Raw genomic sequence first — 26,914 nt, 5'->3', positions numbered from 1 at the left:
AAACTTGTTCCTTTCACGCATCCGGTGTACCGCCAGAAGAAGGAAATGCTACTGCTGTGGCTTTACATTTTTTGGTTTGTTTCGGAGAAACCTCATACGGTTCTACAAATGTGTCCAGAATAGTTGAATGTTATCCAGTCTTCTTTTATTGGCCTTAAATGGTTGTTACGAAGCAAAACTACAGAAATGTGCCGGCAATAATCCACCAACAAAGGCGTGTGTTTCCAGGGGTTGATATAAGAGACGGACTTGTAAACATTTCCAGCGTGGTGCTATGCCAAACACCAATAGCCGTGTGTTGCTTTCTGTTAGCTTTAACTTACGTGTAAGTGACGGGCATGGGTCCAGGAAATGTGATAATAGCTCAGTTAAGCAAGCAGGCTGAGGCGCTGGGGTTCTGCTTGCCGTCTCATTCCGCCTCGCTTTCACAAATTAGCTTGACAAAGCAGCTTTTAGAGGAGATATGAAATTACTATTTCTCGCCTGTCTCAGCCCCAAAACTGGGAATCATACTACAGCCGAGAGAATCAGGTAATTTGCGGTGATGTGACGTGTGGCTGGCAGCAGCAGCTGCTGTGACTTATTCAGTAGCCAGTGAGACTCCGCTTGGCAGTCGGATAGTTGAATGTTAAAAGCACGTTGGGGAAACTCCTCACTTTGTTGTACTGTGTCTGCATTAAATCACCTCTGACACTACGACTCATCTTTATGCGGTTTCCTTTATTATGGATTTTAGACACTGTAGCTTCGTTCGTGCATGTGAGCTCTCTCGTCGCCACTGGCGGGGGAGGAAGTACTCACATCCTTTACCTCAGTGAAACTACATAAACCATACTTTAGAATGACTTTGTAACAAATGAAAATCCTGCCTTGAGCAATATCACTAAAATCTGCAAGACGTTAGATGTTTATTTCAGTATATTGTTAGATCATTTAACTTGTTCTCCTAAATGCATTAAAATTATGACACCACAGCTATCTACATATTTGATAGCTGATTTCATATGTATATTAAATCTACTCAGATCCTATAGACTTTAATGAAGTGATCACCAATGCATTGATCTTAAGTGTGATAGTTGCAGTTGGAAAAGGAGGAGCTCTTTTGAACTTTTGATTATTTGCTTTAAGGATATATGTGCTGATTATGTTTTACATTAAACTATTTGATTGTTTGGTTTCTATGAATTCAGAAAATGAAGCACAGACTGTTAGAATATTTGGCAATAGTATTTTTAGTTTACTGACTAAATTACAAATCATCAAATTTAACAAAAAACATTTAAAAAGTTTTTGATATAAAAAGTTTTGATTTGTAAAGGAACACATTGGAAAAAAGTTGTCAGGCTAAAGTAGTAAAGTAGAGCGTAGAGTATTCAATAAAAGATTAAGTAGGCATGAAAGGAAAACGCCAAACTTGAGTACATTCACCTCAAGTTTGTATTGAATTACAGTTCTTGTTACATTTCACCACTCCCAGCCAACCTTAATCAGGTGTGCTTTACCTTTTAGGTCTTACATTGAATCAGCAGGACACACTTGTGAGCTCAGAGATGCAGAAGAATTTCAATCCCCAGCCGATGTGGCAGATCTACTAGCCCGAAGTCCTCCATTTGGGGGTGCAATGGCTATTCATTTGTTCAGAGCAGGCAGACTTCTCTTAGGTAAACATGCTTGTTAACTTATCAGTTGTTCTAACATTTTGTTATTTGCATGTATCAGAATAACCCCAAGCCAACACATTTGCAAATATGTGCCCAATGAATGTCACTAGCTTTCTGTTTCATGTCTGCTCTTTTCAACAGACATTCAAGTACCCTTTGGTGTCATTTTTGGTGGAACAGACATAAATGAAGATGTGAAAGTTGAACAGAAGCGTGCGGTTATGGAGCAGGTGCTACTGAAAGCCAGGTGATGTTGCTGTATTACTGCTATTTTAGAATTCTTAATTCCAAAGAAGTACAACATGAATGAGTCAGTTTTAATCCTTGATTGAGTGCATCACATAAACTGTACACCTTTTTCCAAACATAAACTTTTAGGAGAGAAGGAGAGGCCCCTTTTACTTTGATTAATTATACCTATGCTTGTCCTGCTGTGGCAAAGCAAGCAGGCATGTTCTGAGAAACCCCAGCTGATGATGTTCAAATGATTACACATTGGGATAGTAATATAAACATTGCACTAAAGTAGTTTTAAAATGTCAGCCAGTTATCACTGATAGAGAAACATTTTATCAGTAATATGCACAGAATAATGTACAATAACTTTTTCTTTGCAAACTTCCTTTTGTAGAAGTTTGATGCAGCTGTTGCCATCTCGAAGTGCAAGAAAGAAGTAAATGTGCTTACATATCTTGATTCACATTGTTCAAATGAACTGAATCAACTTCTAATATCATTAACTGTGTAATTTTTTTATTTTTTTATTTGAGATACTAACAAAGCTATATATTTCCAGCTCTTTATGTTTATGTTTATGCATTTGGCAGACACTTTTATCCAAAGTGACTTAAATATGAGGATATAACAGTACAGCTAACATCAAAGCTAACAATAAGCTGCATAGAAGGGAACCCACTACTCAGGCGCTGTCAGAGGTGACAGGGGTAGATATAGAGTGCAGGTATAGAGCTGGTACAGTATAAGCTCAACCCAAAGTTAATTTTCTCCTTTACCACAACTGTGCCTTAGAATTTGAATTAGTTTGCTATAGTCAAGTTATACTCAATTATTCATTTGACATAAGGTTTGGATCTCTATACTGCATCCTGTGCCTGAAGTACAGCATGAAAGAGTGAGGCTGAGCATATGCAAGCAAGCTCCAGCTGTGCAGGTTGTGCGTTTTCTCCTCCCATAGTTTAACAATAAATACTTATCAATATCTAGTCCTCTGGCCTAACATCAGACTGTGTTTCTTTGTGTCATGATGAAAAGAAGTGATAGGAAATGTATTTATTTAGGTATAAAGTGTCTTTTTGCAGAAATGGGGAGATCCAGCTCGTGCAAATTCAGACATCTCAATGCATGCACCTCCCATTGTTAGTGTCTTCTCACACAAACCTTGATCATGAAATTCAGTCACCACACAGACTTTGTTAGCCCATTTAATAATGCACTCCCACACATGCAAATTAATGTACCCCTGCTGTTTTTTGCTCTACATTACCTTAAATTTTTCTTATTGTATTCTTTGTGTATTCAGCTTGAAATTCTTTTCTCTCAAAGACGCATTCATTTTTTTCTGCTGTCATTTCCAGCCTGTTGGCTTTCATGTTTGACTGATATTGCAGCCCTCCCCCCCCCTGTCAAAATCGTCTTTTCTTATAAAACCACTAAGATTTACTGCCTCCAATGATTCTTGTTCTGATTAAATGTCTGCTGTGTTTACAGCGGTGATGATGAAGTTTTTCTTTTCCGTTTTCTTTCTTTTTTTTTTCAAATCCCCAATCAGGTTTGCTGTTGCATTTACTGACAAACTGAAAGAAGAGGCAGAAATATTCTTGGTATGTTTCCACTTTTATTCTTGATCCACTAACAGCAGTATTTCAGTCAAGATGAAGCAAAAAATGTCAGATATTTACTCCGGGAGATATTGATAATGTTGTAATGGGTTGTACACAAAATGTGCCACAGAAGAAATAAGGGAGTTGTACCTCTCCGCAGCTGAACGGTCACGGTGTAAAATGACTGATTAACAGTTATAGCTGAGCGACATGGCTGAAAACTTATATCTTGGTATTTTTAGACAGAATGGCTTTACGCAATTTTAAATATTTACTTTTATGGAGGTACCTTTTCTGTGTTAGTCAACCATATCAGTTTGAGCACTGGTTTGATATGGAGCATTTGTAAAAGAACTAGAGAGAAATTACAGATACATGAAGTGAAACAAAAATATTCTAATTTCAATGAAACAGTTGCGTCCATTTAAGCATTGCTTGCTAATTTTACAAGGTGGCCTTTAATGTGCCATAAATTCCTGCAGGAGTTGAAGTACATTTTGATTTAGATGTCAAATTTTACAAGGTGTACCTGAAACGCATCATGAAGTTAAATTGTTTCAGATTATCCAGATTTTGTATAAAAAGCCACCATAGGAGTTTACCTTGTTAGCCCTCACCTTTTTTTTAAAGCCAGAAATAACCATATATGGAAATCAGGGTGGAGCTAGAGAGTAGTACAGTAAAGCTAAATGGACAAAATTACCACTGTTTTGTGTAACTGTGTAATTATTGTCAAAAAATGTTTTGTCCGATCAAAAGTAGTGAAATTAGAAAAATAAAGTCTTGTGACTTTTGATAAAGTTTATTGATATTGAAAAAAAATTACAGTTTTTGAATGTGATGCCACTGAAGCCAAAAGGATTTTTCACCTATACATTTCAAGCTGGGACCCATGCGCCTTCGTTGTGCATCGGAGTCATGTGTAAAAGTGGAGAGGATGTGTGGGTTGTAGTTGATCCACTGCTGATATGCCTCTTTGCTGACACCGGAACTAGTAACAGAAGTGAAATGATCACAATGGAGCTGATTCCACTATGCCAGCTTGATGTATGGAAGCACACACTGATGTGGAGCTGGGCCTCCTCTGTTTGGCATGTTTTAATTACCAAGAAGGAACAGTAAAGTGGGACACTAGCTAAGCAGCTGCCCCATGTACGCAGGCTGAAGGTTCTTTAAGCAGCAAGCCTGGGTTTGTGTCCCAGCCTGGAGCCCTTTGCTGCATGACTCATTCTGCCCCCTTTCACTGTTGTCCTACTGTCAAATAAAGGCTACTAGCATCCAAACAAACCTACAGGGTCTCCGCGGATCCTTAAAAAGTATTAAAAAGTCTTAAATAAAAAATACTTTTTTTAAGGTCTTAAAATATCTTAAATTTCGCCGATTTTCGAAGAGTGGCATTAAATTTCATCTAGGCGAAATGAAAGAAAGATATGTCTGGAGAGACGATTTTCTATTGCTCTGTGCACAATATGGCGACCGCTGACGTTTTGTGTGTGCACCAGTACTTCCGGTGAAAACTTCCGGTGATTTGACAGCTAGCGCGTCAGGTTAGGGCCAGTGGCCGTAAACAAAGGTTAACTTATAGCCGAGAAGAAAGATGATAATATAACGTAGCTAAAAATACTAGCTTTCTTCTGTAGCCTAATGCTTACAGATTTAGCAAGCCTAGCAGCCTAGTTGCTAATGCTAGCCGCAGTAACGTTACCAAACATACCTGACGTCAAGGTGTTGGCTGAGCAGGGGCAAGATTATGTCGGGGCTGGCAGAGTTAACTTCATAATGGGTGAGTGCAGGTTTCATTCACTTGTTTTCATTCTTTCACAGGATTGATTCACTTCATTGGTTTATCCGATTGCTGGCCGCCGAGCCATTATGTGTCTGGGTTTGTGTAGGTTACTGATCATGGTTGTTAGCAGTCGATAGTCACGTTGTATGATGTGTGTGAGTGTGTATTTTTTCTATGGGTAGCTACGTGCCATTGACTGTATGAGCGGTCTGTGCTCGTTTTTATTTATTTGATTAGATTGGAGATACTTTATTAATCCCGAAGGAAATTTGATTTTGTCGTGTGGTTTATGCTGCAAAGTCACTGTCCATAGTCTGTGCTTCACGTGAATTGTCCAAAGTTCTGGTTTAAGTTAACTTGGGTAGTAAAATCGTTTTGCTAGTTGTAAAAGCACAGTAATTCGAAAATTAGGTTCAATTATAGATTTATTTTGCTCAGAGCCTCAGACAAACAGACAGACAAATGGCAGCGAAAACACGCTCCTTCGCAGATGTGTGACAATTGGGCACGATTGTCCTGTAGTGTGTGGTGTTCCCTTGTGCGTTCAAATCTTATGCGATCATGTTGACACACTGATTCAGTATCACTGAAGCACACATTTCACACTGGACTTTTTTTCAACACCGAACAGCCTAGAGTGTAGTTTTTATATATATTTTTGCCGTGGTAATGGTCTTAATTTTTATTCTTAGAGGTCTTAAAAAGGTCTTAAAAGTTATTATATTTATGATTAAAAAATGTGCAGATACCCTGACCTATAAAAATGGAACAATAGCTTGTTAACGATGAAGTCTTTTTTTTTATTTCATTTTCCATCGACAAGCCACAATAGATGTAAAAAGTTAGATTAGTTAATTAATTAACTATTAAGAAGTTAGTTTTTAGAGTCTGCCCTTTAACTGTGGAATCAAAGTTTAATGCTCTTTGTCCCTGATTTTATTACTCAAGCGCAATTGGCTACATCCATCTTATATTTACAGTCTGTGGTTTTGCTCATGCAGTCTGCTATATAATGTTGGTCCGTTATTGTGATTGGCTGTAATACTTGAGCCTGTCAACTTGGTTGTCATGGGGACTATTTGAACTCAAACGGGATTCTGAGTCTCAGCTTAATCAGATGACTTTTTTTGGAACGACGCTGCAGTGAAAAACCAAGTAGCTACAACAAAGTTTTTGTTTGCATTTCACTGCACATCAACAGAGGGTTGGAGCCTGACAGCATCAATAAACACAACACAGGGGCTTTTTACTACACAAACACAATATTGGCCTGTCGTGTAATAGTTTGACATAAAAACAACATTACAGTGTTTTATTTTCAGATTAGATTCCAGAATAGACAGCTGATTGAGACGAGTGTTATGCTTTATCTCGGTTTTTTAAGTGCTGACAGAAAGCAGAAAAGACAGGCACTAAAAGGCATTGCTGGGTTTTCTGTTGTGGCACAAAACACACATAGAGGATGGATCTGGAGTGATAACATTCAGTCAATTTATTTTTCCTTCTGCCTTGATTTAATTTGTAGTACTGCCATTATCTTACCAGCTGCTCTCCTGACTCCTTTTCTAAAGTTTGTATTTTGTTGAAATGCGCTTGCTGCACAAAGAACATTAAACCTTTGTTTCTGTGGTTTGACATAGAAAGAGTGCAGTACAGGCAGTAACAATCAAAGTCATTTGTACAAACAAACATTGCTGGTAATTACTGATTGATTTAGAACTGTGATGTGTTTTTGCACATGTTTAACCATGGAATTTTAATGTTTTTGTTCTTCACTGAAGGTTTCCCAGAGTAATAAAATCTATGTCCAGCCCCAAGGTAAGCTCCGCAGGTTGTTCATTCCGGCCTGATATTTCCCTGACTTTCCCTGTGTTAGATCAATCAGTTTGACTTTCGTTTTTCCTGCTTCCATAATCATATTTCCCAAAGCACAGACTTGCATTTACTCTTGTTATTGGCCACCATGTCATGCAGGACAGCCTGAATCATTCTTCTATGTTGTTTCCCACCAGTAGCCTCTCTGGGTAAATAGTGTCCTTTCACAGATTACACAAGAGCCCCAGGGCCAGCTGTATGGCTGAACCCTTACCAGTGGAAGCCTATTTTTTTGTCTTGCCACTCACACTGAAGTACTTTTTATGGAAAGCACACAAATGTTCTGTTGGATCACTCCTAATTTGTTTGCATTCATGTACAAAATACACCACCTCAAGTTCCCAAGGGCATTTTATATGCTTCTGTTTATTTTACAGGTATCCAAACGGAAGTGAACCAGAAAATCTGCTGGACTGAATTCTTGAGGAGCTCAGGTATTTTTTTCTGTTCTACAGTTTGTTGTCATTCCAGATACTGCTCAGTGTTCTCCAGGTCTCACTGCCTAAGAAAAAGGAGGATCCTCTGATTTGTCAAGCATGCAGTTTACACATAGGGATTTTTAGTTTGTGGTCATATCATAAGAGCTATGTGTCAGATTTTTGGAAAGAGAGCTTGTACACATCTACAAATGATCAATAGGATGGGTGCTTGATGTCTGATATATTAAAGATGTCATTCAATAAGTTAGCTTCTTTGTAAACAAATGTTGCTGTTACACAGCTATACACAAGTGTGCCACATTTTAGAGGAATTCACAACATCTTATGTACTTCAAGCAAACTTCAACAAATCTGTCTCTCATATTGAGTTCACCCCATCAGTTAAAGGCCCTGTTCATCCCTGGCATTAACTTGTATCTAGGGTAATCTAATTATCTTGCGTTGCCAAGGAAATGTATGAATGTGTATTCTAAAACATAAGCCGTGCCACCTATGACTGCATAATGAAAATGCACATTAACTCCAGGTGTGATGTGTACTGCAGTGAAACCACCACTAAGATGACCATTCTCTTCTCTGCTCCTTCATTTCCCGACATTTCATGATGTCCATCCCAAAGTATATTACTGCTTATAGAGAACACCACCGAGCACTGAGAGGAACATATGATAAATAGCTCTCAAAGCCAGAGCCATTTATCATGTTTCACAATGGCTGCAAGTAATTTTGATTTTCCACTCTCATTTCTCCATTTGGTATTCTTGAAAAAGGAGTCTGTATTTTTGTGCGATTACTTAGGTGTGATGAAAACTCTGTAATCTGACTCATTACTGTTTATAGAGCTCCGAACATTGTTCCACTTTCTGCATGTGGGCTGATGTAGGTGTTTTGTTAGATGGAAAAAAAAAATGCTCACACTTTGGATTTTTGTTTGGACGTTAAAGAGACTAGCGAATGCTGCCCCCACCGCCGAAAGCTTCACCATTCAGCAAAAGTCCCGTAGTCTGTACTGTGTTATAAATGCACTTTTCTGAAGAACAGTGCTTAAAACATGGGACCATTTTAAAGCATTTGATTGTGGTTTTGGCTTTTGCAGTCTAAATCTTTCTGTCATCTTGCATTTACCCTCTGGGGTCTGAGCCGTAATGACGTCATACGATCTGATGACGCCGGTGCGATCATAGACCTCAGAGGGTTAAACCTCGACAACCTGCTTTGTTTATCTTCAGAAATGAGTTTCAGCAACTTTGCTCATGTTTAGTTCTCTTCAGAACAAAACCGCTTCACTTCTGCCATACCTGCATTCTCCCCCATCAGCTTTCATCCTCCCTTTTGTCTGCACACAAGATCATGGCTCAGCAGGGGGCACCATCCATTGTGTGCATCCTCTACACAGAGATCTTGCTGCACATTGATTTTTATTTTTATTTTTTTTCATCCTTCTAGCTGGTGGAACATATATTAATAATTTCTAAATAGTAAAATCTAGAGTATATTGTATATAGGCGTGCAAAGTGAAGATATTTGGTGGTTTGGGAATGAACATGTTCTGTGTGTGGACGGTTACTGCAGTGGCACACTATAAAGCATTCAACTGGGGAAGATAAAAAAGGATCAATCATCTTACCTGAATTGAGATACGTGACTATACCTCATGTCTCCTTGTGTTAGGGATGTCATGTGCATTCCAAAGCTTCAGACTTAAGAATTGAAATACACCGAATGTCAGCCCATGAAAGCCATTCTGTGCGTATGTGACTGTGTATACTGTCTCTTTGGTGGGATACAGGGGACAGATAAAGTACGGCACATAGAGTGAGCAATGATACTTTGCGTCACTAAAGGGTGTGTAGGGTAACAAGTATTTTGCAGTTTCTTGATGCTCATAAATAGCATTCATCTGTAATGAATTATTCAGAAAAATTATCGGCGTTGCCAAAATGAATTCAAATTCAAAGCATGAGTGAAGGTTAAAAGTGTAATGTGTCTTTGGATATGGTCAGGATGCACTGTTGGAGCCATAGCATCTTGTTTGAGTCAAGTTCATTTTAAGTCACCCTAAAGCAACACCGGAGAGGTTTGTGAACGTTAACACGAAGTGCTTCTGACTGGTTTTGAAGTACAGTGACTTTTGTCATACACATTCCCGCTCCTGAAACTATCCCAGAACGCATTGGGGCTGAGACCGCAGTTCACGGCTGTGGTTTCCAGCCCTGCACCACTGTTTTGCTTCATGGATGTTTAACATCTTTGTTGGCTATTCAGGATGACAAAACAAATAATATACAGTATATGCCTGTACATTTGCAGAGCTCACACAAAGGTTTGCTTATATGACAGCAGTGTTATATCCTACAACTGTAGTGGGAACCAAACAGCAATTTATTACTTTCAGTGTTGATATTATTAGATTTTTCTTTTATAATGGTTATATTTATCATGGGCATTTTAAATGTGCTGTGTGTATGTTGCTGCCATATTTGAACAAAAAGACTCAATTTTGGAAGACGTTTTGACACATTTTAAACTCTGTAGGATTCTAACCAGCAGCAGAAGCACAAATGCTTCTGTTCGTGTTTGCCCAGTCATACGGTTAAAATAATGCTCAAGAATGTGTCAGATGTTTTGCTCTTTGGTACTCGCCTACAGTTGTGAATTGTAATACCAATGTAACTCTCCTTGTAAGCCACATGAATGTAACACATTCATTTGTTGTCATGTTTCAGAGGCCCTCGAACGCTCCAGGGCAGTTTTAGGCCGGGGAATGTGCATAACAAAGGATTTTAAAATGAGTCAGAAGCACTGTTTTAAGGTTCACAAACTTCTCTTGTGTTTCTTTAAGTGGGCACTGACTTAAATTTTTTTCTAAGATGTAAAGGGATGTCTTATTTATTCACTTTTTCAATAGATGGTTAACTTCTACAACATAGTCCTGATGTGGTCATTTTAAAAAAGGTTTTTTACGGTGGCAATTTAATCATGTGTCTTTGATTTGTGTGTTTGCATGTAAAATTAGTTGTAGATTGTTTTTTAAATAGAGATACGCTGCTAGACATTCTACTGCTGTTCATCTGTATAGTTTTGATTATTTGATTAGGTTTTCTTAAGTTCCTTTCAGATGTTGTTTGTGTTCCCCCACATACTCTGTACCCTGCATCATACTGTGTCAGCCAACAGATAAATAGAAGCTTTTCAGATGAATATGTGCTCCCAAAATCATGCATGCATAAACCGTGCAGAGATATTGATTAAAACGTCTTGGCATTGTTTAGAATGTCTTTCTGAAACCAAAGGCAAACAACCAAAGTAATGGTTTAACAAATAACTCACAGAACTGCAGAGAAATAAACATTGCTCCTGGCACAACTAAATCATTTGTATATGATTTGTTTTTCTTTCCTGAGGAAAGAAGAACTACGTTTCAGATCCCAAAAAAAGGTTTCCCTTTTCTTTGAATTACTTGCTCATTCTGGCAGGTCTTGCTTCCAGCTATCCTATATAATTTTGCTGCACCTTGTTCTGTGGTAGTGATGGATGTTGAACTTCCCTGATGAGTTATCTCAGTGCGAAGACCTCTGATATGTCCCATAAATGTAAAAGCTAATCGACAATCAGCTCCTGGAATCGGGGTCAGGGCCCAGACGTGACGCTGTCATTTTAAGATCCTCTTAACAGCATTAAGAGCTGCTCTAGCCTCTTGATCTGGACTTATCTAGCAGGAAGGGATTTCACTTGACTCTGCTCACTCGCACATACTGGTATCTGTTTGTAGCTTTATTTAAAAAGATTTTGTTTCCCAGTTTGTGTGTACACTTTTTATATTTCACATGAATTGCTAGCATCATTGCCGACACAACTATCTCAACATTTATCTTTTTTTTCCTTTTTGGATCATGGCTTTAAAGTTGATGATGTCTAAATCTTTTCATTACATGAGTTCTTTCTGCATATACTACTCATAAGCACATCCAGCTTTTAGTAGGATTGCTATGAAATTTTGTGCAGATGTCCGTGGTCCCTAGAGCATAAAACCTACTTTGATAATGCCTGAAATGTTTTAGCACTACCAGCATGTCATGTACTTGCACAGGAAAATATGTCAGTCTGCCCCAGATGGATTTGCACAAACTTTGTGCAAGTAATCAGTGTTTCCGAATAGTTTATGCTGACTTTTTTCGCGTTCTTCAGACTTTACTGCCGATACTAACATGCGTTTGTTATTTTGTTCTTTTTTATCATCCTGAACAACATAGATGGATTGGATAGCCATCAAATTTGATACAAACGTTGCGTCGTATCAGGATGAATTTTCCACTTACCTTAAATTTTGTGCCATCAAAGTTTGAATTCTTCAGATATTCTGGAAAACAAAGCTGCACAACATGATAATTTAATATCATTAGTTTGTGCTTTCCATTGTACCATAGTCCATTGTCATTACCACTGTCATTTGGAGCAGGTGATTTACTGTACACTGGGCAATTAAGGATGTATTTCTGATCAACCTGTGTTGGACTTTCTGGTCTAAAAAGAGAGAACATTGTAATTACCCATTTAAATTTCCTGCTCCATTTACAGATTAGACATTTAAGACTGAGTAGCTGGTCTGTGTGTGCGCGTTGTCCTCATAAATGGGTAACGTTATTAGGATGGGAATTTTAATCTGCTGCCTTTGCAAAGTAAGGTGCATTACAGAAGTTGTTGGCATTGAGCACAACCGTATGCCCGCCAGTTTCTGACTAATCTCAGGATTGAACATGAGAGTTGGATGTTCTGGGAAAAGAGCCGATTCTACAGTGCTGCCTCTCAATTAAAGCGAAGTTCTTAAAACCGTTGGGTTACCCAATTTTTTTTAATCTAGATTTCAAACACTCAGGGAGTACACTTATGATGCTGCATTTCACAATGATTAGGCTCCAACCTGCCAATGTTGGAGCAGCAGACTATTTCCCTGCTGTATTGTGTAAGCATATTAGTCACTGCTGTCTTATTTTCATCATGACCTTGGGTGATGTATTGCTTTCATTATCTCTTGATGTATGTGGAATATTCATTATGCTGTGTTTTGATATTGTGTCACTGTCTTTCTGTGTCTCTGGCTTCTCTCCAGGTGTAAGGAGTGAGCATGTGGATGATCTACGAGTCTTCCTATTGGTCTGTGGCCTCAGAAGAGTCAAGGACCCTCTCTATTTGGTTCGGGTTTTTTCAGGTATACTATGAATTCCATAAGATGTTTTATAATTTAAGTAATGTATGTCAGACAAAGAAGGTAGGTCAGAGGGCTTCGGCGTTCAATTCAGTTGTGCGAAGGTGCTCTTTGGTTAGACTTAACTTGTCACAAGGGTATGAAGATATCCAAGGCACTCTTCTCCTTCGTTAAAAAGCTTTTAATAAACTGAGCTAGTTCATGGTAGAACTGATTAAAATTGCCAACATGTTTCGGCCTGCAATGGCCTTCATCAGGGCTTCAAATAAATTCAAAAAACACACCCCACTTCCCTATATGCATGTAACGTCATGTTCAGGTGCGCGTTGCCAGGTCTCCAGACAATGCGCGCCTGTGAACGTGCGCGCCCTCTCCAGTCCGTGCTTGCGCAGGTACCCAAATCAAATATGGTGGACACATTACTGCCCTTACCACAGTATTCAAGAAACAAATACATCACAACAAATTCCTAAAACATTACTAGAACTACGTACATAATATTAATCAAAGAAACGCAATCATATCAATGCTATCATTTAAACCCGGGTATGTCATGGCGTTTAAATTGTGAATCCATCTGCTCTCTTTTTGGTTAAGAAGTCTTTTTGCGTTTCTTTGATTAATATTATGTATGTAGTTCTAGTAATGTTTTAGGAATTTGTTGTGATGTATTTGTTTCTTGAATACTGTGGTAAGGGCCGTAATGTGTCCACCATATTTGATTTGGGTACTGGAGAGGGCGCGCACGTTCACAGGCGCGCATTGTCTGGAGACCTGGCGACGCGCACCTGAACATGACGTTACATGCATATAGGGAAGTGGGGTGTGTTTTTTTTAATTTGTTTGAAGCCCTGATGAAGGCCATTGCAGGCCGAAACATGTTGGCAATTTTAATCAGTTCTACCATGAACTAGCTCAGTTTATTAAAAGCTTTTTAACGAAGAAGAAGAGTGCCTTGGATATCTTCATACCCTTAAGTAATGTATGCACTGAAAATGAAAAAAGTAAGTTTGACAACCTTTTAAAGCTAAGATATAAACTTTGTGTCAGTGGAAACCAGCGATGCACACCAAGGATTAATAATTAAAAAATGACGTTAAATCTTCTTAATTGAGTTTCAATTAGATGAAAAAAGATGTGAAAGTGCATTAGCAGTATTGATATTATTAGATTTTTCTTTTATAATAGTTCTATTTATCATGGGCATCTTATATTATATTATTTCATGTAAAGCACTTTGAATTGTTTTGTACATGAAATGTGCTTTACAAATAGATTTGACTTGACTTATATGTGCTATATGTATCTTCCCTTTTGCCATTGATTGACAAGAGTAGTTAAGGTTGTCGCTGACAGTTATAGTACTAAGACAGCACTAGAGTTTATATACATATTTGGATTAACTGAGGATTTTCACACCCTGTTTCTTGAGATTAGATTGTGCTGTACTAAAGCTTAAAGGAAAAGCCAAGAATTAGATTTAAAAAATCAGTTGTGCTCCTCCCCCTCCAAAGAAACCTCTTTTCTTTACGTTTCTCTGTGTAATTTTGTGTATTCCAGCCTGGCATTGTGAGAATCAGCGAAATGTATTGATGATTATCGGGCCAAAGGTAAGCAGCTAAACATGAAGTTATTTATTTATTTGTTTATGTGGTGCCTTCCATTTTTTTTTCACTCTGTATCGTGACTCTCCGTGCTGTTTAATGTCTGTAGAAAACCTCTCCTGGGAATTCAGGCAGCCTCTAATTGGATGTAGCAGAGATACAGGCTTTAGCTGTTCAGCTGGAATTAAAGGCTTGCTCTGGAGGGAAATGACTTCAGTATCGGCAACAGCAGTGGTCGTGTGTGCATGTGAGTGTGTGCGTGTCACTACTTGCTACACTGATCCACTGCCAACCCCAGATTTGCACTTGTTTTTACTAATGACCTGTATAGAGTTACCTCAATTTAACACACATAAATAGAGATTTATGTGGAAATGTGCAGGTGTGAATTACAGGTACAGTTTGTCAATCAGTCACACAGCTTCATATTTCTGTCCTGTTTATCTCCGCTGACATTACCAGCACCTACAGAGGCCAAATGGCTTCCTGTCAAGCAAATCAAATCATTCTTTCAGAAAAAGCAGCTGTACTATATTTTTTTTCTATTATAGCCTGCAAATAACTGGGCTTTAAAACATTTTCTAGAAATGTTTTCTGTAAAATGAATAAGTAAATAAGTAGTGGTAGCACTGTGATATCTTCTTAGTGGAGGTAAAAGTCATATTCCAGCCAACACCAGCTGCCTCAGTGCTCTCTGTTCTTTTTTCCCCATTTCATTTCCAATCTCACTCTCATTGATTTCTCTGTATGTTGTCTTCGTCTTTTCATCCCTCTGACTTGCTTTGATCTGACATCACTGTACAGTACTTTAGCATCTGTTCTTCCTTTCTAACAGTGGTGTGTCAGGCAAAAGGTATGTTCTGCTATAGTTGTACTCTAAAACAACTAAATTAGGCACAGCCAGAGGCATATGCACTGTCTCACTGCCGCTTCTTGCTTTGCTTCGCTTTGCTTTCATTTGATAAAATGGTTCAGTGGAAGCAGAAATGCGTGATTCATTTCACTCTGAATCACAGTAGAGACATGTTTGTTAATATGAGAAATAAAGAACGTCATTATCACAGGTGGTGTTACTGTTATCAAACATGTTTATAAGATGGCCAGATTTCCCTTGTGGTTAAAACTTTATTATTATATAGATCAGAGTTAAATAAAAGTTCAATTAAAATCTGGAAATACAAACTAGAGGGAGAATGAAACGTGCCATATTAACACAATAATGACATACTGTAAGTTCACCCGCAGAATAAGCACTCTAGCTGTGCAGCATCTCTCATTAAGAGAAAAATGAGGTCAGCAACGTTTGTCATCAGTGGCACCTTTCAGCTCATCTGTGGCTGGGCTTTATCTACCTCCACAGTGTGCACCATATTATTCATTATTATTATTATTGTATAAAAGAAGAATAGATATGGATCTTGTTATCTAATGATAAGATGATAAAATGTAATTTTATGTAAAGGGTTTGTTGATTAAATACGAAAGAATATAAGCATTCGCAAAAGCTTTATGATGTTCTCTCCCCTACTGGGGAACAATATATACTGAAGATAGATAGAAAGGGCGATGGATGGATGCTTTATTGAATCCACAAGGGAAATTCCATCGCCCCAGCAGGGGCATTATAGCAATAGCTATAAGATAAATCCCAGATTGCACCAGGATTAAAAAATGCTCTCATTTCAGACTTATTGATTTTAATGCACATGATCTTAAAAACAAATTTGATAAAGACATTTTATGAACAGAAATTGAGAACGAAAGAAGTAGCAGTTTGCTTGGTAACATCTTTGACCCAATTGCTATCCTTTGACTTTTCGGTGGACAAGCTAATGCACACAAATCCAACATCGCAATTAATCAGATTGGCCACCCACCCACCCTGACCCCAATCTCTGAAAATGCAGGATTTTCAGAGAATGATTTTTTTCTCATGATAGAAATGATTGGGTCATTGTTTCTTTTATCTGTCCGATTAAGTTTTTGTTGGCACTCTTGATGAAAACAAAGCTTTTGACAATCAGACATGAGGGATTTCATAGATACTGGTAACCTAACAAGACGTATATGTGTATAAATATACACATACATATATGTGTGTGTGTGTGTGGATGTATGTATATGTATGTATGTTCTGTTTCAACTTTTTTTATTTTTCAGATAGATCCTGTGTTTACTGCTGAAGTGGAAGCTGTTGTTAACAGGTAAGTGTCATGCCACACACAAACACACCTGACTAAATTTGCTCACATTTATCTGAACACAATATGAAGAGAATACAGTTCTGAGAGGAGAGCCAAAGTCCTCTTTTATTATTGCTGATCTTTGAGGGGTTTTTTTTGCTAAAGGCCTTCACCACTGCAAAGACCTTTAAGGCAGCAAGTTGCCCAGTATGATTAAGACTTCACCCAGATCCTCTGTGCCTGTGATACATAGTGCAGCCACACGTCCCTTCCTGGGCTTGCCACTGCTCTTCAGCATCATTCACATCTATGTGGGCCCTGGGTCATACATAACTGAGATTTGCCACTGCCTCTGCAGAACAACAGGGGTCTTCTTGGCACAGGGGAGAAGCCAACAGGAGCTTCATGCTGCTATGACACATTGTTTTGCAGTGGTCAACAGCTCTGTTTCAGAAGGCATGTCAGCAGCCATCTTGGAGGTAAACATTTTCAGGGTGCTTGGGTAACAATATAATAATATAATAGCAAGTATAGACTGTAGCAGATATGATAGTGTGATAATGGGGTTTTGCTTTATCAAGGTATTTACTGAGGTTTTGTCTTCCAATGCCCTTTTCAAAGAATCTAAAGAAGTGAATATTTTACATGTATTTTTATCATGCTGTTTGTTGCTTTGCTGCAATGTTATCTGGCCACTTTAGGGACTAATACTCAAATAAATTGCCTGACTCCAATTTTTCTATTCCTGAGTGAGCCAAACTTCCAAATCCCCTTAATCTCTCATAAACGTTAAATTAAGACAATCCACCGAAGGCTTTAAGTCCTATTAGTATGTTAGCACATTACACTCAACAATCTGCTGAAGCTGATACAGACTGCCAGCTCTGGTAATCATAGGAATAAACATTGACACACAGAATAACAGGCTGTACAAGTTGCAATGTATTTTCTTTTTTTTTTTTTTTTGCTAATAATGATAGAAAAAGCAAAACGTTTTGCCTATGACTATGGGTGTATTTCTCTCTGCTCCAACAGGCAATGGATCTCAGAGTACCTGTTTTAGCAAGGAACATACCAGGAAATGCAGCTGTGGTGCAGCATGAGGTCACCGGCCTGCTGTACTCCTCTCCTCAGGTATGTGGTGACTGACCCGGTTACCACTTGTGTTAAGTCCTATTAAACCCATAAACACATTGACTGTGCATGGGCACCAAAGTGTATGTATAAGGCTACAGGTGAAGGTTGAAGATGTGTGTCATGTTCAGACCGTTATGTCATGACTTCATGTGTGCTCAGGTTAAGAATACAAAAATGCAACTTTTAGGGAAAAACAAAGACACACATAACGGCTTATTAAGCATCACATAATGTAGCAGCAAGCAGGACAAAAAACAAAATAGGATCCTCCTTGGATAAATATTTTGTTTGCTATTTAATGGGGTTTGATGCAAGGGGAGGAAAACATGAGCTTATGCCAGTTGACAGGCGGCTTAAACATGCTGTTGTCAAGACGCCATGCTGTGGCTTGATGTTGTGATGTTTGAGATAAGTCCTCTCTGCACGTGTGCTTGGCTGATCTGTTTGCAGGGAGCTCACACAGATGGTTTCAGCAACTTGGGCCAGATAAACTATGACCCCAGCCTCAACTCACTGGCAGTAAGTGCTAGTCTGCCAGCCTCTTTTCACCCAGGACATTTATTAATTGATTTATTTTGCTTTGAAATCTTCTCATTTTTTGACTGACAGTGTTTCTGCGTCTTCACATGAGTACCTGGGATATCAAGAAAAAGAATGAATGACGAAGTGTCTAAATAATGAATACACAAGTGCTTAAAAGCTTAAAACAGAAACGTGAACTTCCCTGCCTGATCCAGCACTTTGCATTACAAACCTTTTTCACGCATACTGCTTTCCATTAATCCAGTGGCAACAAACATTTTTGGTGTAACGTCTGAATGAGTACCCTGGTGCTTCTCCATAACATGTTGCAATGGTAATCTGACAAGGTAGGTCCCAGTGATGTATATGTATCATTTTCAACACAGCACATGTCTGAACTGCTGCAGTCCCATGAATAGACAAGCAGCAGAGGTGTTTTTAACTGGAATGTGACCACTTTAGGAGTCTGACAGAGTGTGTTGGTAAACAGATGAATAACAGTGGTGTCTAAACTTTCCTCCCTTGGTTTTACTCATAATAATTTATATATATTTCTGTTTAAAGTAGAAAATTAAGTTTCAGTTCTATGTCTGGATGAATATCAACATTCTAAACTGCCATCATTTTTAAACAATGCTGTGCATTTGTTAGCTTGATTTGAAGTTTTATAGCAAATTGACTCATTGGGAAGTAAAGATTGCATTTAACTTGTGTTCACATCGCCTCGGTAACTTTAGTGCAATTAAATACCCTTTAAAGCTGCAGTCTGCAACTCTTTTTCAAGCATAATGCCTGGAACTGTCCGGGGATTCTGAAAGTAGTACATTAAATACCCCAATACAAAAAAAAAATAGTTCTCTAGGTCCCCTATTTGTCCCGCTAGGTCCCTCCAAAGCCAGCAGGTTTGTTTACAAAATTGCAGACCGGACCGGTAAAAGGTAACCAATCACGTTTACGAGCTGGGCTCTGCTGCCTGTCAATCACCGATTGTGCACGCGCGATACAAGGTAGGCTCGTCCCCACGCTTATTTATCTGGACTATTGAACTTCATTACGGGCTAGTCTACTTACTGTGTCTTCCATGATCGCAAATGACAGGTGAGTTGATGAATGAGGAGTCGTGTAGGCGCATCTGGCGTGCACGTCTACGTGCACGAGTTCTCATGTGTTTTGATGGGGCGGGACAGGAAGTTGAATAACTTTTTATTTTTCGGTTAAAAAATAAGCATTTCTTGCATTTTGCGACTACGGAGGTCACCGTTTTCAACTTCAAGCGTTCTGATAGATCATGTTAACTCTTAAAATGCCAAAAAGTAGGACTTTACGTATGACAACAACAAATCCTGCAGACTGCAGCTTTAATAGATGCATGTCTGAGTTTTGTGCTTGAAAACCCCTACTTTTCAGAAAGTTTAAAGCTATAGAAAAGTTATGTTTTCCATTCCTTCCATTAAGCACCTCCACGTTTTACAAAAGAACTGTGGGCTCAACACGCCAAATCAGAACTGTTATGGTAATATAACAAAGCTGAATTTCTGAAGATTTTATTATTATACCTCTCTTAATATGCCGTGCAATCTTGTGTGGATTTTTGTAATCTCGCACAAACTGCGTCCATCTATCATTTTCACAGGCTTGTCTGAATAAAGCGAGGAATGTGAAAGTGACTGATGTCTGAATGCTAAAGTTGTGTATCTCATGTCTAAAAAAGGCTTAAGATTGATGTAATTATGAGCAGTCTGCTCATAAGTTAGGCTTTAATTCTGTTGCTGAGGATTTATAGCTCTCTAATTGCAACACAGTAGAGCTGTTTCCTATCAAGAGCCTCTCCAGGCATAATCACATCAACTGAAGTGCAGAGTGAAATGGCCTGATGACTGGCAGTGGCTAAAACTTTGTGTGGCTCATTGCAGCAGAAATGCCGCAATATAAGGTTAGATTACTTGTTGAAACTTTAACTCAGCCTGCTGGTCTTACCGATGAGCAACTGGGATTTCAGAATTCTGCGTGGATGCACTGTCTCGGTCAGATATCAGTAATGTGCCTTTTACCGGGAAAGTTTTGTCCTTTATCTTTTTTCACAGCTGATAAGATAGAATTGTTCAACTGTAGCAGTTTCTTTTTTTCCTTTGAAATAACAGCAAAGGAAACGATGGCAGCTAATTACAGAGAAACTGAATTATTCTATTGGACATCCATATTTGCATCTAAAACCACAAATATCTCCTACTTTTGGCAGACACTTGAAGTATATCTAAGTGGTGCACATCATTCTGTCGGAGTTCTGTTGTTGTGCCTAAGATTCTCTTTTAGGCTTTAAAATAAAATAACTCCAGGCGCCTTCGCTGGCAAGCTGTGAGTGGCATTAAATGGGACTGATTTTTGCCTTTATCTTTGCCAGGAATTTGTGCACCAATCTCAGAGGCTGTTGTCAGATCATGACCTGAGAGAGAGAGTGGTGAGGAATGGAAAAGTCTACGTTGAGGAGCATCACAGCCTGAAGCGGGAGAGAGAAACCTATCAGCGATTGGTGGACACTCTGCTCTCAGTTTAAAGCCACAGCATTCAAACAACTCTGTATACTTTCTCAGGAACTTCATCAGCAGAGAACAGGACATCACATAGGTCCATTATATAGGTAGAGTATTTTAATTATCTCCATTTGCACAAAATTGTATATCTTATCAGTACTGCCTCTGAAAATGATGCTACAGGACACTTTCAACCAAACAAAAGAGAGACCATGTTGCCTGTCATGTTAATATATTGAAATTGATATTGTATTATAATTAATATTGTAATATAATTATAGCAAAATCACAGATTATGCTGCTTATTAAAAGAGAAACTGACAACTCAACTGTCTTCATTTTTGACTGGTGGGTCACCTGAAAATGTTTGGGTGAAATGATCTTTCTTTTATTATATATTTGTGTCCTAACCCATTACTGACTGATAAGAATGCAAGAATTAGGTCTTGCACATTATGGGCCACCAATACCTTTATTTGTTTAAAGGGCAAAGTGGCAAGTAGTTCCTTCCAGTTTGCTGAACAAAGTTTATGTTTGGCAACACTTTGAGTCATGGGATGGATTGAAAACCTGCAACACAAATTACAGATCTTAATCAGTTGTTGACTTGTATAATGTTACTCATTTCAAAATACCTCCTAATAGTTGGTGGAAGGTGCTTTTTTGGGGGGGAATTAAGTGATTCGAGGCCAGTGTTTTAATGAAAAAGTAAGATTAAATTGGCTTACGATGGAAAGAAAAAGAGTATAATAATAATAATAATAATATGATAGAAACAAATTGTGGAATTATTTTTAATCAAAGCCAGACTTCTGGTTAAAAAAATCTTAGACTGGGCTTGTTATTATAATTGATATTTGTGTTTTGAAATATTTTTTCGGTATGTCTTTGTATTCTATACATATCAGTGTGTGAGTACAAAAATGTTGAGATGAAGATATCCACATGCAGCATTAACATTTTGTCTGTAAATATTGTGTAAATAAGAATCAATCTGGTCATCCATCTGAGACATTATCACAAAACATCCACTTGCTGATATTAATTATATACATTATACAGTACATGTAAAAGGCCTTAATAGTCAATGAAATGTGGAGCAGGGCCTATTACAAAAATGACATATTCTTGACAAAGGCATTGGGGTGATCAAAGCCACATCTACTGTACATGCGAGGTCTGATCAGGGTCTCTGTTATAAGTGGTCCCCAGGCTCTGTGATGGGCACTTGAGGTTCCTCCTCAAAACTGTCCTCCTTCCCAACCCAGTGAATACCATGACCATTCTCCCTTGGTGCAAGATGTGGTGAATGCTGGCGCTCCAGTGAGGAAAATGTAGTGAACTGTACTCTCTTTCTCTTGCTGGTGGGCGAGGGGATTGACTCGCTTTGCATGTGTTTGCTCCTGGGCAAACCTGAGCCACTGAGGGGAGAGTCAGTCACAGGAGCCAAGCAACTGGGCCTCCTGGCAAGAGTGGCAGCCTTATCAGGCCCAATGTCTATCACAGTGGTTGTGGTGTGGGAGTCTTGCTGGATCGGGCTGCCTGGCATAGTCATCACCAGCTCAGCATCCGTGCCCAGCCATACCCAGTCGTGCCTGTGCCCTGTGGTCTCCTGAGCATGAGAGGGAGGCTTCTTGTGCCTGAATTTAACAACATATGAGATGCAGTTCACCAGAAATACCAGGATAGCCAGGCAAAAGACACTCAAAAGAGCGTACATGCCAATCTCTAAATCTGTGAGAGGCCTGTTAGCAAATGCTTCTTCGCCACCAATTTCTATATCCGTTGTGTCCTGCACAGGTGTCTCCACCTTTGTTGGGAAATTGTTGTAGTTAACCAGATTTCCAGGAGCTTTCACAGTGCTAGTAAAGCTAACACTGCTCATATCCTCCGCTATCATGTTGTCTGAGTCGTATCCTTTGCTGCTGTCTCTGGGGCTACTCATGAGGCTGACATTTACCACACCGGTAGGACTGTCTGCATTTCCTGAATTACTCGTCTTGCCGACTTCTCCAAGGCTGCCGCTGGATCTTTCTGTAGATTTGATCGTGGTTGTGATCTTCTGAATGGCACTCTCATCTTTATTTGAGTTTAAGATAATTGACGGAGGATCCTGAGATGGCTTTTTCTGCTTCCTCTCACTGTCCACCTCTTCCCCGTCATTCCCGTAGTCACTGCTGTTGTCCTTGTTACCAACTGTGCTTCTGTCTAGGCTGCGGGTATTGCTGCCTGGCCGCCGAGGGTTCACCTGAAATTTGACCTTCAGGCCGCCATTTCCCACAGCCACAGTAGTTTTGCGTTTAGACTTCTGGCAGGCCTCACAGATAGACATTTCTACTCTAACCAGCACTCCTTCACCTTCTCCTTCTGCCACTACAACTGGAGGTTTGCCCTGAACTGACACCACCCCCTGATCCAGAGATGTTATTGTTAGACGGTAGAAGGCTGGATCATAAATGTCAAGAGGTGTCCAGCTGCCATCACTGAACTGTACCCAGGGACTGACCAAAGCTTCCTGAGAGAACAGAAAAATGGCAAAAACTGTAATTGAATCTAAACTTTAAGTATAGAGACACTTAAATAATGATAAAGACTGTTACCTGTTTGGAATTCTGCAGAACTTCCTGTGTGGTAGTTGTAGCCAAGATGACCCTGTTGCTACCCTGACTACGTTGTAAGATCATCGAAAGGCCTGCAACAAGCTGGACACCCAACTCTGTGATGCTCACTTTGTTATCCACGACTTTGACAGTTGTCTTAGCCAAGGTGACATCAGACAGTGGAGAAAAAACCTGTCATAGAACAATGTCAGGTGAAGTTAATGAAAAGGGGTGTCTAAGACTACAGTCAAAAAGGGAGTACAGCCTCTTTTAGTTTTAAGGTTCAAGGTATCAGAACAAACGTAAAAAACAGGTCTTAAAATGAGGCGAATACCACCTTAGATTAAGAAAAAGATATTTTATACAGTGTCATTTATCAAACAAAAAATAATCTAAAAGAAGCAGTGTTTGAAAAACTAAGTACGCCCTCACAGCTTCCATTGAATCTAAAATTAAGTTAAGTAGCAGCTCGGTGTTGCTGATCAAATGTACTTGATTAATTGATCATCAGCAAGTGTGAGCACCTCTATAAAAGAAGTTTTGGCAGTTTGCTGTTCTGGAATCCTCAGATGGATAGCATATGCTTAGGAGGCAGTGATCTTAGAGAAGCAATTGTTGCTGCCCATCAATTTCGGAAGGGTTAGAAAGTCATTTCCAAACTACTAGAAGTCCATCATTCTACAGTAAAAAAGATTATTGACAAGTGAAAAGCACTCAGGACAGTTGCAAATCTTTTTGGAATGGACTCCCAGAAAGTTCACCCCAAGTTTAGACTTGGAAATACACAGAGAAACTGCAGAAAATCAGAGAACTATATATGTCACTCTTCAAACACAGAATTTTAAATGTTAAAGTACATTAAAGTAAAATTAGAAAAAGACCATAAAAGTATGGCTTGTTCGGAAGGGTTTGCAGGAGAAAGTCTCTTCTAACTGAAAAGAACATGACAACACAGCTTAGTTTTGTAAAGTTGCATCTGAACAAATCACAAGTCTACTGGAACAATGTTTTTTGGAAAGATTAGACCTGAATATCTGGTTATAATGCCATCACCACATTTTGTGAAAACCAAACACAGCATATCAGCACAAACACCTCATACCAACTGTAAGGCACAGTGGTGCAGGGGTGATCATTTGGGATTGTTTAGATGCCAAAGAACCTGGACACCTTGCAGTCACTGAGTATCTGTATATCAAAGTATTCTACAGTAAAATATGAGGCCATCTCTCTGACAGCTAAAGCTTGGGCAAAATCGGGTCATGCAAAAGGATCCCAAGCACAGCAGCACATCTACAGCAGAATGGCTGAAAATCAAAAAACAATCAAGGTGTTACAATGGTCCAATCTAAGTCCAAACCTCAACCAATTGCTGTGTCAAGACCTTAAGAGAGCTGTGCATATATTAATGCACACAAACTCCATGAAGTGAAGAAAAGTGGGACAGAATGTCTCCAAGAGACATGAGAAATTGATAACATACAGAAAACAATCACTTCAAGTTATTCCTGCTAACGGTGGTTCTCAAAGCTACTGAATCATTCACTGCATGTAGTCTTTTACACACTGATTTGGCGTTAATTTGGCTTAATTTTTGTTTGATAAACAAAGACCAGGTGTAAGATTCCATGTGTTGCTTTCAGATCAGGTAGGGACCAGAAATGTTTTCATCATGTCCTCATAGGTAAAGTTTTTCCAATTTAAGGGGTCATTCTTTTGTTACATGACTGTATTTCCTTGTTGGGATCAGCATTGTTTATTAGATTAAAAGAAAAGTGTAAAATCTAAATACAAATTTTGTCTACCTAAAGTGAAAAGACCCTTCAAGTCTAGTTCTTAATTGATGTTTAAACTAATGACTGTCATAGACTGTTGGTCAATGTTTATATAAGACTTTGTTTAGTTTATTACCTGGATGGTTGTGGTCCCAATGTCTCTGCCTGACAGCACCCTTCCTTCCTGTAGCCTTGCAACTCCAGGATCTTCGACCTTCATGAAGTATCGAACTAACTTTGTGACATCCACCTGCCAATCAGGGCCCAGGAAATAGGCTGTAGAATCCCGTGGATCCTCCTGCTCTGCCACAAAATGGGTTAGCACCCGCACAACCGCATGCTGATACTGCAGCATGCAGCCTTTCCCTTTTCCTTCGACTTCATCTCTGTTCCATCCAGATCTTAGATGTAAGCACAAAAACACATGTTCAGGTCACACCTGGCACACAGTAAATGCTTTCACCTGCTACACTTCAAATACGTAACCCTTTATCTTGGCTTGATTGTATTACACTGATATTTCAGTACATTTCATAATGTAATCAAACTCCTAAATCCTTGGAGAGATATTTGAATTAGCGTGGCCTAAATTATTCAAAGCCAAATGAGGGGAATTTTTAGGTGAAACAAATGTTTCCCACCTTTTTGAAGTCAGAATGGGTACCCTCCAGCTTTTGATCTGGCTGAGCTCTGTGTCTGACAACTCGATCTGCAGGGGGAGCCGGGGCATCCACACATTCAGTTCAAGCTGAGCAGTCAGGTAGCTGTACGTAAAGTTGACTATCATCTTTACCATGCCTTTGGTCTCCTTGCCATTTACAAAAACATAGTCACACCTTTCTGAAACCTGGAATGATAGAATAGAGATGATAGAAACACAAAACAATCCATGAGAACACAACTATGACTGAAATTTTCCATATAATATCGAGTTTGCATATGTGTGGAAAAAATCTTAATCAAACTCAAAGAGAAAGTGTTGTCCATGAAGAAGATGTTAGTCATAAACCAATGACAAAAAATAAATATATATCAAAAAATAAATTCTCAAAAAGTCACTGTTTGACAAAAAGGCCGGGCTTTCAACAACAAATGGCCTTGAAGCAGTTCTGCACGGCATGTTACCACAATAATGTCATTTTGCTGTAATGAATTACTGTGATGATCACCCGTCTGAAACGTTAGCTAGCGGCAGCATTGCAATTTTATGTTAATACAAATATCTTACTGTGCAGTGCTGACATCAGCTTTCCCCAGCCAAGTGCATTCATTACAGCTAAGCTTACAAAGGTGACCTTTGCAGGTTTGCGGAACTACTCAAACATCTCATGCAAATTTTGAGATGAGTGTCAGAAGGTTCCATCAACAACCTCTCAGCTGCTTTACACAAATTGGATGATGAACGCAACATTGCATTCATTCACAAGTAGAACTGTGCAGGGAAAAAAAAACATGACTAACATATAGCCTAAGGAGGAATACAAATGGCAAACAGACTCCTACACTTATTTGTGTTAAACTAATGATAATCAAAGGGATGTGCAGTCACAGGGACAAGCTGCTTTTGAGAGTTCTCTTGGCAACGGTCAACCTTTGCCTATGATGTGAAATAAACCTAAGATTTAGAGCACATGAGCACAACTAAATGCATCATCCCCTCTGCTAAAATGGAATGACCTCTAACATAAAAATGACTCATATTACTTATAAACAACAGATTTAAAATATGTGCCACTAAAGCTTTCAGAAA

The 26,914-nt window shown here is 39.0% G+C and overlaps 2 protein-coding genes across 5 annotated transcripts in view; one reads left to right on the top strand and one right to left on the bottom strand.

Annotated features, from left to right (window-relative positions):
* The first annotated feature begins 28 nt into the window (after positions 1-28).
* On the top strand, positions 29-21,118 carry glt1d1 (glycosyltransferase 1 domain containing 1). 4 transcript variants are annotated; one of them, XM_075468497.1, is made up of 14 exons: positions 29-531; positions 1,513-1,664; positions 1,806-1,911; positions 2,296-2,337; positions 3,454-3,505; positions 7,073-7,109; positions 7,544-7,600; positions 12,717-12,815; positions 14,373-14,422; positions 16,577-16,620; positions 16,958-17,078; positions 17,635-17,733; positions 18,187-18,255; positions 20,660-21,118. In XM_075468497.1, exons 1-14 carry the CDS (start codon positions 464-466, stop codon positions 20,810-20,812), a joined length of 1,149 nt encoding a protein of 382 aa, XP_075324612.1. In that variant the 5' UTR covers positions 29-463; the 3' UTR covers positions 20,813-21,118. The 4 variants fall into 4 exon arrangements, with proteins under 4 accessions (XP_075324612.1, XP_075324613.1, XP_075324615.1 ...); XM_075468498.1 differs by lacking the exon at positions 2,296-2,337 and having other exon boundaries at positions 33-531; XM_075468500.1 differs by lacking the exon at positions 18,187-18,255 and having other exon boundaries at positions 60-531.
* Positions 20,920-26,914, bottom strand: part of LOC142382522 (transmembrane protein 132D) — a 30,344-nt gene continuing 24,349 nt past the window's right edge. Inside the window, exons 6-9 of the mRNA XM_075468496.1 lie at positions 25,806-26,011; positions 25,301-25,565; positions 23,390-23,581; positions 20,920-23,304 (exon numbers count right to left, since the gene is read on the bottom strand). Of these exons, the coding sequence (XP_075324611.1) occupies positions 21,985-23,304; positions 23,390-23,581; positions 25,301-25,565; positions 25,806-26,011 (1,983 nt within the window). The 3' untranslated portion in view covers positions 20,920-21,984. The remainder of the gene's footprint in view (positions 23,305-23,389; positions 23,582-25,300; positions 25,566-25,805; positions 26,012-26,914) is intronic.

The sequence above is a fragment of the Odontesthes bonariensis genome, chromosome 6, assembly GCF_027942865.1.
Source record: "Odontesthes bonariensis isolate fOdoBon6 chromosome 6, fOdoBon6.hap1, whole genome shotgun sequence".
Classification (NCBI taxonomy): Eukaryota; Metazoa; Chordata; class Actinopteri; order Atheriniformes; family Atherinopsidae; genus Odontesthes; species Odontesthes bonariensis.
Note: the sequence above shows the minus strand (reverse complement) of the source record. Positions and strands in the feature narration are given on the sequence as shown.